Source organism: Nycticebus coucang, chromosome 6, assembly GCF_027406575.1.
Source record: "Nycticebus coucang isolate mNycCou1 chromosome 6, mNycCou1.pri, whole genome shotgun sequence".
NCBI classification, from domain to species: Eukaryota; Metazoa; Chordata; class Mammalia; order Primates; family Lorisidae; genus Nycticebus; species Nycticebus coucang.
In genome coordinates this window covers 61,433,812-61,447,445 of record NC_069785.1, presented here as the reverse complement: position 1 = coordinate 61,447,445, position 13,634 = coordinate 61,433,812, and the positions used below count along the sequence as shown (strand labels likewise).

Sequence of the window (13,634 nt, the reverse complement as noted above, 5' to 3'; positions counted from 1 at the left end):
TGGTTAACAGTCTAAGAGAGAACATTAAGAAATGGATTACAGCCAGGTGTGGTGGCTCACACCTGTAATCCTAACACTCTAGGAGGCTGAGGCAGGTGGATTGCTTGAGCTCAGGAGTTCGAGACCAGCCTAAGCTAGAGCAAGACCCCATCTCTAAAAATAGCCCTGCATCATGAAGGGCACCGTAGTCCCAGCTACTCCAGAGGTTGAGGCAAGAGGATCACTTGAGCCCAAGAAACTGAGATTGCTATGAGCTATGATGCCACAGCACTCTACTCAGGGACACAAAGTGAGACTGTCTCAAAAAAAAAAAAAAAGGATTAGGGTCAAAGGAAACTGTTTTACTCTCTTTTTGGATCGTTAAATTCCACTTTGTATGAATAGGAATGGGCAGATAATGATCTGTGCATGACTTTGAAGAAAACTTCAGGGAGTTAAACAGCTTTCTCGAAAATGGACTTTCCTCCATCTTTAGATCTAAGTGGGGGCTCCCCATTTGGGACTATTAATTACATTCTTGCCTGAAAGGAAAGACTGACTTTCAGGATACTATCTTAAGTCTGGGGAGCTGTTTGCTTACTGAAGAGAGGACTCAACAAGCCTTGTGCATCTTGGAGTGGTCAGTGATCGGGAACTTGCTTTCTCGGTCCCCTCAGAACCCTCCTGGGATCATGAGCATCCTGGATGATGTGTGTGCCACGATGCATGCGGTGGGCGAGGGAGCGGACCAGACACTGCTGCAGAAACTCCAGATGCAGATCGGAAGCCACGAGCACTTCAACAGCTGGAACCAAGGCTTCATTATTCACCACTACGCCGGGAAGGTATGGCCAGTGGGCAAGCTCACCCGGACGGGGCGGGGAGTTGTTCATTGTGATGGCTACCTGTCGTAAGCTGTTGGGTTTGATTTATTTTCTCATGAGACAAATGATATCTGTGTCCATATACCTCACTGTATTTTATCTGTTCAACAAATAGGACCCATACACAATTATAGGAGGGCCTTTACCTAACAGATGCAATCAGTGCAACCTGGTTCTTTATACCCTCAATGAATCCCCCAAAATTGAAAAACAAGACAAAACAGGACCTATAAAGCATTAGGGGAAGCAAAACAAAAGATTGTACTACTGTACATTTTGGAAAGCAAGAATCCCCCAGGTCCATGTATTCACTGCTGAAGGCATGGATTTTGTCTTGCTTGCTGCAAGCAGAGACTTGCATTCTTTGTCTGCCCATACCCACTGGGAATATAAATCAGGGCCAAGAGCTCACTTTGCCTGTTTGTTCTCATAAAGCACATGTATGTCAGGGCCTTGCCTTCTTTATCCAGGGCACCAGGCTGTATGGGCGTTCTAGGGATACAAAAGTAAGTGGAGGTTATCACGGCTCCTAGGGATGTCCTGATCCTATGGAAATATGCTGGGCCGCCTCCTTGACCCCAGCTGATCTCTTATGTCTCTGAGAACAAGTTTATGGCCATATTGGTGCAACTCTGATACCGGTTCTGGGAGAAATTGCAAAGCCTCAGAAGGCAGGGCCCATCGTAAGGGACTAATGAGCATGAGAGCTTTCACTTTCATTCTGTCAGATTTAGGAATGAATTAAGGTTTTGACTTAGACAGTCCTATGATCTTGAGAGCTAGAGTCCTGACCATACATCATCCGGGCCATCTAGGAAGCCAGATCTTTACCAGCCTCTGAAAGCCACTCCCAGCTAAGCCAACTGCCAGCTTCCGTGGCAGTGCAAAATCTCAAGCGCTACATGTGGAAATACCCACACTGCGGTGAGGGCAGCCACGCCAGCTTGTGGTTTTGTCCAATGAAATGCCTAAAGGGTAAAACTAGATTTCATTCCATTCTTGGCCAGGTATCCTATGACATGGATGGCTTTTGTGAAAGGAACCGTGATGTGCTTTTTATGGATCTGATCGAGCTGATGCAGAGCAGTGAGCTGTAAGTGGGTTTTGCATTATCTGATACGCGACATAGGTTGATAAAACTGTCGATATTAAAACAAACCTGTGGCATTTGAATGGTTAGCATTTTGCTCCTTTGAGCTATTGGGTCTGTATTATAATTGGACTATTTGGTTTCTCAAAATAACTTTCCTTATTCCAATCTCAAGTCTTTCCAACCTTTGCCCCTCAGACTTCATGCTCCCAAATTCCAAGGGTCATCTGTACATCCATCAGGGTCCCAGGCTTCATCATTTGCTATACTATTATCAGAGAGAAGTGGCCATGGGACAACCCTTTAAGAGTGGAACAGGTTTGTTCTATGGCACTTTGCCCTTGGAACATCATGCCAAGAATTCTCCATAGGCATTCAGTTTTTACAGATGGCTAATGGCCTAGCAAGACCCAGATTAGCCTGAGTCCCCAAAGCACTTGGAAAATGGCTTGAGAATTCTGAAAGGGACAACCAGACAGGGATTCAATCAGATCCTACAGAGGTAGAAGCAGGAAAGGCCTATCCCTTGCAAGCCTCCCCCTCCCTGGGTAACGTAAGGAGAGCTAATTTATATGAGCAGGCCCTTATGATCCGTGCACAGCCTTCCAGCTCTTAGAATTGTTAGAGCTGTCCCCAAGGAAGAGCTACCCTTGCCAGCTCTGTTACTTAAACAGTCAGAACATCAAGGTTGGCTTCTCTGGTCAATAGCAGCAAGCCTGGTAACTTTCTAAGAAGGGCTGAGCGCAATAGAAGCTACAAACAGAGTTTCTTTTCCAGGCTCTGGTCAGGGCTATTCTCCCCCATTTGCCCTCCTCTCACTCACTCCCCTCTTCTCACCTCCCTTTCCCCTGCTGCACTTCCTTGAACTACCATCACTTTGGAGACTTTGGATTTCTTTTCATTCAAAACACATAAAATCCATTTGCTCTTCTTTGTAAAGGTCAGGTAAGCCACAAGTCCTGGCTTGTGAGTTTTATGGCAGTCAGGTACAGACTCAATTCCAGAGGTTTTTTAAAAAAAGAATTTTTTTTTTTTTAATTACTGAAATTCTGACCAAGTTCAAGAGCTATTAATGCCGCCACATAAACTCCTAGCCTATTATTTTATAAAACACATTTGCTGCAAAAATGTATAATTTTGTCTGGCCAAGCTTAGAGTAGATTGCTGGAGAGACTTCCTGGAAAATTCGAGATGCCCCAAAAGTCATTTAGGAGGAAGTGAGTTTCAGTTTGAGTGTCAGATTGCCAGCTTACATGGATCACTTCATTCACTCAGTCAGCAGATATTTATTACACACCTACTGTGTACCAGGCTATGCTTCAGTCACCAGGAGCACTGTGGTGACTCAGCCACTGTCCCTGCCACTGAGGCAGGCCTGTAAACAACACACAGCTCAATTAGCACCACTAAAGAAAATGTATTCAGCAGGCAAAGCTTCAGTGATTTATTATTGTTCCAGTTAAAACTGCTCACACTCGAAAGCAGTTTGTCAAGGTTTTCTGTGGGGGCAGTGGGAACAAAGTGCTGCTGGCATCCAGTGAGCAGAGGCCGCTGATGCTGCTGAATATCCTACAAGGTGTAGGAGAAGCCCCCCAGCTCTGTCCCCAGCAAAGAATTGGCCAACCATAAATAGCAGTTGTGCTCAGGTCCAGAAACCCTGCTCAGGAACAAAGCAGCATCAGCACTGAATCCAGACATTTCTTATCATTCCCTGACCTCTGGTCTGTCTTGTTTGTCTTAACAGACCCAAGTGACCTCCCTCCATCATATTCTGTCAAAGTGCCTCTCAATTCCAGGGAATGGGGACATTTGAAAGGCAGAGTTGTATATTTATTTTGCAGGCTTAGTCTTTGAGATACTTATGTCTTAGAATTCTTTCTGTTTATCTCTTTTGTCCGTTGTTCATTTCCCCAAATCACATCCTCATGGCTTGTACCATGAGTCACATGGCTTTTCTGTAGCCAAGGTTCTGTGCTTCTGGACAGCCCTCCACCCCATCCTTTAAGGAAGCAGGCTTTCAGCCCCCGAGGTAATCCATTCTCTTTCTCCTTTTCCAGACCTTTTATAAAGTCTTTATTTCCGGAAAATCTGCAAGCTGACAAGAAAGGGCGCCCAACTACTGCCGGAAGCAAAATAAAGGTTAGTTCTATTTTAGGAAGTTTATAGACTCCTATAAGAGCTAGGCTGGGGTTGTCTAGGAGTCAGGAACTGCACCCCCAGGCCAGGATGAGGTCAGCAAGATAGGAGGGGATGGTTATAAAAGATGCCCAGAAGTAATGTTGCTGCTTGTAAAAAGGCTCCAGGATACAGGCTGAATTTGACTTGGCTAGACTAAAACCCCAAATGGATATTAAGTACCTCGTAGCTTAATAGTCAGCAGATGATAATCAGCTACTTTCTAAGAGGAAATGGCTTTCAACTGAATCTGGGAGAATTTGTGCTGAACTCTCAGAGACGTTTTGTGGTTTGGAGCCACGTTTTTGGATATTGATGACCAGTTTTTTTAGGCCAGGCCTAACAACGTGCTGGTTATGAAACATTAATTGCCAGTTGGTCTTTTGGGGCAATGGGTTTTTTTGGGCAACCCTCCTCACTGGGTCATGGAGGCTTTTCCTTGCTGTGAGTCGCAGACACATCTGGCTACACTTCCTAGCTCAAAGCTAGAAGAGGTTCTCATGAGGTTTCTCAGGAGCCTGCTGGGCAGTCAGTGATGAGCCATTGTGTGGTGAAATTCATTGCCCCTAATTATGCTCTGAGTTTAAGCAGTTGTGTGGAACACACTTAATCTGTAACTCTGAGAAAGAATGACTAAGCTATTTTTTGTTTTTGTCTTTTTGAGACACAAAAAGTCACCCTGGATAGAGTGCCAGGGCATCATCTTAGCTCACAACAACCTCCAACTCCCAGGCTCAAGCAATCCTCCTGCCTCAGCCTCCCAAGCAGCTGGGACTGCAGCCACCCGCCACCAAGCCTGGCTAATTTTTAGTAGAGATGGGGTCTTGCTTTTGCTCAGGCTGGTCTCAAATTCCTGAGCTCCAGCAGTCCTCCCACCTCGGCCTCCCAGCGTATTAAGATTACAGGTGTGAGCCACCACACCTGGCCTTAAACTGTTTTTTAAAGCCACACCAGTTAAGAATATTTTTGTAAAAAATCGTAGATAAATACCTCCCCAGTTTTACAATCAAAGGTATGGTCCCATGATTAACAATAGGGCTGTGAGATTCGATGTCCTGTGTTAAAATCCTAGCTGTGGTTTTTGCTAGTTTGCCAGTGTGTTACTGAGACTCTCAGCGCCTCTTCTGGGTAAGAGGGAGATTTTACTACCTGTCTTAATTGGTTGCTCTGATGATTTAATTCAGTAGTTCGTTTTAAAGCGTGTGATGCAGTGCCTAAAACAGATCGAACACAAGGTGTGCGTGAGCTCCAATTACATCCTCCCCATGGGTCCCCTCCCTGTGCCACCACCTTGTTCCTCTCTGCTTAGTTCTGAAGAGACACTTGTACATGTCTGTGTCGGTCTCTGCCTAGACCAGTAGTTCTCAACCTTCCTAATGCCGTGGCCCTTTAATACATACAGTTCCTGTGGGTTGAGAACCGCTGGCCTAGAGCGTCTTTTCCCCCCTTATTCACTGGTGTCCAAATCCTAACAGGTCCCTGTCACGGAGGCTAGGTAACCCCAGCCTCGCCGACACAATGGTTGTTGTCTGATCTGTTCTCTGACCCTCTTCTCTTGAGTTCTCAGTTTCTTGTATAGAAAACTGCCGCCCCCCCACACCCCAGGCCTGATAGGCTTCCTCAGGGCAAAAACTGCTGCCTAGAAGAATGGAAACAATCAGTGAAAGATCAAACAGTGACAAGATTCCTGGGGAAAGTCAGATTCACGCTGGGTTTTGAGCTGGAGGGTAAAGCCCTCTGAGATGCAAGGACATCATGTCCGCAGAGCTAGAGAAATTTAGTAGCCGCAGGACAGTCACTGGGTTAAGTTCACTGGAGCAGTGAGTTGAGGGCACAAAACAGTTGAAATTCTCATGAGGCCACGGATATTAACGTCTGTGAGAAGTTTCTGACTCATGCCTTGACTTTGAGATCCTGGAGAAGGATTAGTTCTGGGCTGGAAAATGTAGTCATAAGACTATCACAGTCAGATCCAAGGGGCCCAGATCCTCCAGGTTGCGATGACTCATTTTCAAGTGGTCTGGATTATTCCCTATAAAAAGGAGAGCAGGGGTAGGGACACTTTTCTCCTCCTTACAACACTTGACCCCTTTCTTTCCTTCATTTTTTGTCTAGTCGAACACCCAAAGTTGCTGCCTTTTTGAGCTGAACCCACAATGTTTTGGATAATAACTCTCAGGCCGTTGTAGGAAGCTCACCCTGAAGTCAGCCAGCTTGTCTAAGGGGATCATACTGTGTTTTCTCACTTCCAATTGTCCCTCCCTTGTGGACCATGTGACTTCTATCTGCCTGACAGCTTACTTCTGTGTTGGAGTGCAGGTCTCCTTGTTTTATATGTCCCCTGCAAGATACCCCTTAGAGATTCATAGTCATGGCCCAATGTCTTATAACTTCCACAGCCACAATTATTTTGCAGACATCATTAAGTATCACCTAAATGATATCCCTGAGGTGTAAGAGTTTAAAAGGATTTTCTTAAAAAGAGTTCCTTAAGGCTCAGCACCCCATACTCAGTGGTTAGGGCACTGGCCACATGCACAGGGGCTGGTGGGTTCAAACCCAGCCCAGGCCTGCTAAACAACAGTGACAACAATAACCAAAAAATAACCAGGCATAGTGGCAGGCACCTGTAGTCCCAGCTACTTAGGAGGCAGAGGCAAGAGAATCGCTTAAGCCCAAGAGTTTGAGATTGCTGTGAGCTGTGATGTCACGGCTCTCTACCTAGAGCAACATAGTGAGACTCCATCTCAAAAAAAAAAAAAAAGGAGTTCCTTAAAAGAAAAATTAAATTTATGTTCAACATAGTTTTAAAATTGGGTATTTTATTGTATTCTAAAATACAATAAGGTCCTAAAATACAACTGATCTATAGGATTTAATTAATAGAATAGTCATTTCATGGGAATTGTCGTTATCCTTTTTATTTCTTTTTTTTGTTTTATTCCTTTATTTGATGCATCTCACCAGTTAGTTCTCATCCACGTTGACTGTAGATTTTTGAAAGTGGTAACAGGTACATAGGAAACCAAAGTACAGCGTTTATTTGGTGGGACTTCATCTTCATTACGTTTTCTGGATAATCACCTGTGGATATGTTCTGGGACATCCCCTGTCTTTGGCCCAGCCAGCTTTGTTGAGCCTGGTATCACTGTGCACATCTCCATCTCTTTCATGGCAAATTTCTGGATCTCTTTGAGTGCTGGAGGAGCAAGCATGCTTCTTGGAGCCCACTCCAAGATGCGCTTGTGAATGCTGATGGTGTATTCTCAGGTCACCACATCTTTGATGGCAGAACAGCTCTTCTTCTGCTTACCACCCTTCTTTGCAGGAGCCATTCTGCTGAGCCCAACTTGGAAAGAAAAAGCTGGAGGGATTTGGGGAAGAGGAAAGGGGTGGTTGCAAGTACAACTTCCAGGTCGCCTGGCGAGAGCTCATTATCTTGATGATAAATAGAAGCATATTATATTTAATAGCACCTAATTTTAAGGCTTTACCACATTCTAAATTGTTATAGCTGGAAGGGACCAGGGCAGGCTAAGAATCCCAAATCTGAACATCTGAAATGCAGAATCTCCAAAGTTGAAATGTTTGAGCACCAATATGATGGATTTGGAATTTTCAGATTAGAAATGCTGAATTAGTAAGTATAATGCAAATATTCCCAAAAATCTGGAAAGAAATCCCTAGTCCAAACTGCTGCCAGTCCCAAGCACTTTAGATAAGGGATAGTCAACCTGTATTGAAAGGAAAGCCAAAGACGGTTGCCACAGAGGGACAGAATCAAGCTCAGAGCTGGCAAAGTGCACTGGCTGTAACTATCGGAGTGAGGCTGGAACTGTAAGGGACCTGCCGGAGGAGTGGCAGGCATCATGCAGGTTGATTTTTTTTTCTTTTAATTTTTTAATTATTTGGACTGGTTGATTTTTAACATCAATTCCGGCCTCTAGGTTCAATTACAGGTCTTGTACTCTGGGAGGCCGAGGCAGGTGGATTGCCTGAGCTCAGGCGTTAGAGACCAGCCTAAGCAAGAGTGAGACCCTGTCTCTAAAAAGAGGCAGGCATCGGGCGGGCCGAGGAGGCTGAAGCAAGAGAATTGCTTGAGCCCAAGAGTTTGAGGTTGCTGTGATCTAACATGCCACGGCACTCTACCAAGGGTGAACAGGTGAAACTCTGTCTCAAATAAGTAAATAAAAATTAAAAATAAATTAGAGGTCTTCCGGTTCAGCCTGGTTTACAGATTGAGAAAATGAGGCCCAGGGAAATTTAGTGATTTGTCACAGAGCTTGCAAATACCAGTAAGGTCTGCTAATAATCTGTATTGAGGTAAAATATGGAACTTTTCCCCAAGCCCTTTCTCGCAGTCCTATCTGCACTTTGTAACCCTGCTTCTGTCAAGCAAGTGCCATTGCTGCCTTTCTGTTCAAACTCCTGGACTCTTCTTGGCTGGAATCGGGGTTAAATCTATTTGCTGTCCACCTCCGGGACATCTGAAGTTGACCCATCGCTATTAAAATTCAAGATAACTTTGACAGTGATGTATTCCTATTTTCTGAAATTAATTATTTCACAACCTGGCCCTTCTGTCTAATCCAGGGGTCCTCAAACTGCAGCCCGGGAGCCACATGAGGTGGTGTGATTGTATTTGTTCCTGTTTTGTTTTTTTACTTCAGAATAAGATATGTGCAGGGTGCATAGGAATTTGTTCATAGTTTTGTTTTTTTTTAACTATAGTCCCTCTAATGGTCTGAGGGACAGTGAACTGGTCCCCTGTTTAAAAAGTTTGAGGACCCCTGGTAGTCCTAGCTCACCCAATTCATTCCTTTTATGTCACACTAAATTATCCCATGTCTTTGTTTAGAAGGCAGAATAGCAGGACTTGGGAGTACATGAATGTGGGTTCAAGTCTTACCTCTGTTGCTTGCAAATCGTGTCATCTTGAGCAATAACTTTTTTCTTGAAGGCCAAGTTTTCTCATTATAAAACAGGGATAATAATAGTGCCTACCTGTTTGAGTTGTTGTGAGGCATAAATGAGATTATCTGTGTGTCTAGTCCATAACGTATAACTCAGTAAAATTTGTCTGTTGTTATTTTGAGCTGGAGAGAACTATGGCAAACAACACATGAATTTGAGTCACCCTGGGCCTCTGTATGTTTTTTTTTTTTTATGCTAAGGTAAAAAGAAGGTGTGCTTTTAAATGCTGAAGACAGAAGAGTCTGCAAAGGTATTCTTAGAAATTAAACATTTAAATTAAATGAAAAACTGAAATCTAAAATGAAAAGTTAAAAATTTAAGGATTTGGATACTTTAAAAAAAAGCGTTGTTATAAGCAGCTCTGCAGTCCCTTTCCAGCTCTACCTGATGTGTTGCAAAGATCATTCAGATTTGTCCTCAAGTGCAATCTACATCATCAGGGACGATAACAGGCAATTTACTTTTTCATCATAGGAGACTGCTTTGATTGTGCAACCTTTGCATCTCTGTCTGTCCTCAATTTCAAGTGTTGCAAAGACATTTAAACAGAGAACTTACTTCACCAATGAACATCTCGCTCTGAATATATCCAGTAGTTTTTCTCAAGGGTTTCAGATTTCCCAAACCCATGAAAACAGAAAAGCCCTAATTGAGAGAGGATTGTCTCCTGCAAGCGAATCTTTTCTGCTGACTTCGTAATGGTTTTCTGGCTTCAGAGATCCCTTCTTACTATTTGCTTTTAGAGGTTTTCTCTCTTCATGCTGATTTGCTTGGAGGTAGGGTTTGCATGTGAGCCACATCCGTGGACCCACAGGGTGTACTCAGCTGTGTGCTGGGAATGCCGATGTGAGCTCTGCTCCCAGTTCCTCAGACAACATTTGAGATTCTCATGTCTGAAATACTTCATAAGCAATGTCAGCTTTATTTATATGACTTTTTCAGCATTAACTCATTTTGGGTACGCAATGCATAGGTACCAAATAGAAAACCATGAGATGAAACTAACATCTTATAAACACTGGATCTTTGATAAACCAAACAAGAACATACGCTGGGGAAAAGAATCTATTCAATAAATGGTGCTGGGAGAACTGGATAACCACATGTAAAAGATTGAAACTGGACCCGCACCTCTCACCACTTACAAAAATTGATTCAAGATGGATAAAAGTGTTTTTTTGTTTTTGAGATTCTTACTTTTGTCATCCTCGGTAGAGTGCCATGGAATCACAGCTCATAGCAGCCTCAAACTCTTAGGCTTAAGTGATTCCCTTGCCTCAGCCTCCCAAGTAGCTGGGACTATAGATACCTACCACAATGTCCAGCTATTTCTCAGAGACAGGGTCTTGATCTTCCTCAGACTGGTCTCAAACCTGTGAGCTCAGGCCATCCACCCACCTCAGCTTCCTAAGTGCTGGGATTACAGGTGTGAGCTACCGCACCGGGCCTAGATAAAAGATTTAAATCTAAGGCATGTTGGGAGGGCGAGGAGGGTAGATTGCCTGAGTCCACAGGTTCAAGACCAGGCTGAGCCGGAGCAAGACGCCATCTCTAAAAAATAGCTGGGTATTGTGGCAAGACGCCTGTAGTCCCAGCTACTTGGGGGGCTGAGGCAAGAGGATCACTCGAATCCAAGAGTTTGAGGTTGCTGTGAGCTATGACACCACCGCAGTCTACCAAGGGTGACCAAGTGAGATTCCGTCTCAAAAATAAATAAATAAATAAATAAATAAATAACCCTAAGGCATGAAACTATAAAAATCCTCAAAGAAAGTGTGGGGAAAATACTTGAAGAATCAGCCTGGGGAAAGATTTTATGAAGAAAATTTCAGTGGCAGTTGCAACAACGAAAATAAACAAATGGGACTTAAACTCGAAAGTGTATGTACAGCTAGGGAGACAACAACCAAAACAAATAGACAACCATCAGGATGGGAAAAGATATTTGTATATTATGAATTGGACAAAAGCTTGATAAGTAGGATCTATACAGAACTCAAATCAACAAAGAGCCAATAATCCCTCATATCACTGGGCAAGAGAGATGAATAGAACCTTCCCTAAAGAAGACAGACAATGGCTAACAAAATACATATGAGAAACTGCTCATCATCCCTAATTATCAGAGAAATGCAAATCAAAACCTCTCTGAGAGATCTAACCCCAGTGAGAATGGCCCACATCACAAAGTCTCAAAGCTGCAGATGCTGGTGTGGATGTGGAGAGAAGGGAACACTTTTACATTGCAGGTGGGTCTGAATACAACCTTTTTGGAAGGAAGTATGGAGAATCCTCAGAGAACTCAAATTAGACCTCCCATTTGATCCTGCAATCCATTAATAGGCATCTACCTAGAAGAAAAAATAATAATTTTATCCTAAGGACATTTGCACTAGACTGTTTATTGCAGCTCAATTTACAATCACCAATTGTGGAAATGACCTACATGCCCACCAGGAATGGATTAACAATCGTGGTATATGTATACCATGGAATACTATTCAGCCACTAAAAATGATGGAGACTTTACATCTTTGTGTATTAACCTGGATGGAGGTGGAACACATTTTTCTTAGTAAAGCATCACAAGAATGACGAAGCAAGAATCCAGTGTACTCAATTCTAATATGAAGGCAGTAGATGAACTAATACATGGTGGGGGGTAGGGGAATGAGGGAGGGGAGGGGTATGGGGGTCATAGTGTGTGGCACACCTCTTGGGGGCGGGACACAGTTATAAGAGGGAATTTACCTAACAAATGCCATCAGTGTAACCTAATTCTTGCGAATGAATGAATGAATTCTCAATAAATCCCAAACAATAAAAACAACCCCCCCAAATGGGAACAAATAAAGGATATATTGAGTAAGGTATTGAATGAACTTCTTTATAAAAGTTTGAGATTTTGAGATTTTCATGAATTTCCTGTGCTTTAACTATTTTTTAAAATAAGTTGATACTTTATTAGTTGGACTGCCAGCAAAGAGAATGTTAGGTATTTTGACAATTTATCCTTACAAATATTATGGGGCGGCAAAAAGTTAATGAGAACAACATATTTTCAAAGGCTCTCAATCAGTATAAAACAAACCTAATTTGTTAATAACTGGCATGCTTCCTTATAGTACATGAAGAGAATGGTATGTGAAGATTTACTGGGCTTTTGGTTTTGTTTGTTTGTTTGTTTTGAGACACAGTCTCTCACTATGTTGCCCTCAGTAGAGTGCTGTGGCATCATAGCTCACAGCAACCTCAAACTCGTAGGCTTAAGTGATTCTCTTGCTTCAGCTTCCCAAATAGCTGGGACTACAGGCGCCCGCCACAACACCCGGCTATTTTTTCGTTGTAGTTGTCTTTGTTTAGCAGGCCCGGGCCAGGTTCGAACCATTGAGCTATGGGCACCAAGCCAGGGCTTTTGGTTTTTTTCTTGTTGTTTTATTTTATTAACTGTACTAAAAATGCCTAGTTGCTTTCAAAGATTAAATTTCAAACCCATTTAAGAGTGATAAAATCGTCATAAAAGTCAGCAGAGCTTGAAGAAAGTTTAGTAGACCTGACTTAAGCTTAATGAACAAATTATCCTGAAGATTAATTCCTGGCTATTAATTCCTAGAGTTTTACAAGTCTCCTTTGAAATCGGGTCTGTGGCAGGGGAGAGTTCCGGCTTTCTGATACTATTCTTCCTTTCCAGAAACAAGCCAACGACCTTGTGAGCACTTTGATGAAATGCACACCCCACTACATTCGCTGCATAAAACCCAACGAAACCAAGAAGCCCAGAGACTGGGAGGAAAGCAGGTAGGATGGAGCGGCAGGTGGGAGGTTGAAGCGGGGTAGGTGGCCCCAGCACGTTCCTCCCTCTGGTCAAGAGGAGCCAGCGTGCGCCACAGGAAGGAGCAGTTTAATCGCCCACACGAGTGTTTGTCCTTCCCCGTGTCTTCACTTCTTTGGGAAGAAGGCTATATATATTTCCCCCTCCTCTTCGTTTCCTAAAATGTTAGCAGTGCCATTCAGTTCAGAATTAGCGATTTATAATGTTGATCTTGGCTAGTCTTGTGGCCCATGGAACAAAACAAAACCAAACCTTCCTACTGCAGAGTTGTGATGGTTTTAAAATCAGATCGAGCCTCTGTGTTGGCATTCTCAGCACACTCAGCCCCAGTCGGCATCCACAGGATGTGGCCTAGAAGGCCTAGCTCAGGCTTGAAAGGGAAGGGCCTAGGAGCTGATAGAAACACAATCTGTCATTGACTGCCCTCATGAAGACACTGGGGACACGCTGGAGGCTCTGTAATTCCCCCACGCTCTGTGTTGATGAGCAGAGTAACCATCTGGGAGGGAAGATGCCAAAGGGGAAACGTGGAGTACGGGAATGCAGGAGCCCTCCCTTCCCTCTTCTCTCCCTTTCCCATGAATACGAGGGTACAAATGATTAGGTTACCATGTTTGCGTTAGTTGGGTGAAGTCCTTATAGTTGTGTCCTGCACCCACGAGGTGTGCCATACACTCTTACATTGTGCCCCTTAGGTGGA

The 13,634-nt window shown here is 43.6% G+C and overlaps 1 protein-coding gene across 4 annotated transcripts in view; it reads left to right on the top strand.

The window, feature by feature from the left end:
- MYO1E (myosin IE) overlaps positions 1-13,634 on the top strand; it is a 230,818-nt gene that overhangs the window by 159,145 nt on the left and 58,039 nt on the right. For all 4 annotated transcript variants that reach the window (XM_053594008.1, XM_053594010.1, XM_053594007.1 and 1 more), the window contains exons 14-17: positions 657-824; positions 1,871-1,956; positions 4,011-4,092; positions 12,794-12,900. In XM_053594008.1, coding sequence (XP_053449983.1) covers positions 657-824; positions 1,871-1,956; positions 4,011-4,092; positions 12,794-12,900 — 443 coding nt within the window. The remainder of the gene's footprint in view (positions 1-656; positions 825-1,870; positions 1,957-4,010; positions 4,093-12,793; positions 12,901-13,634) is intronic.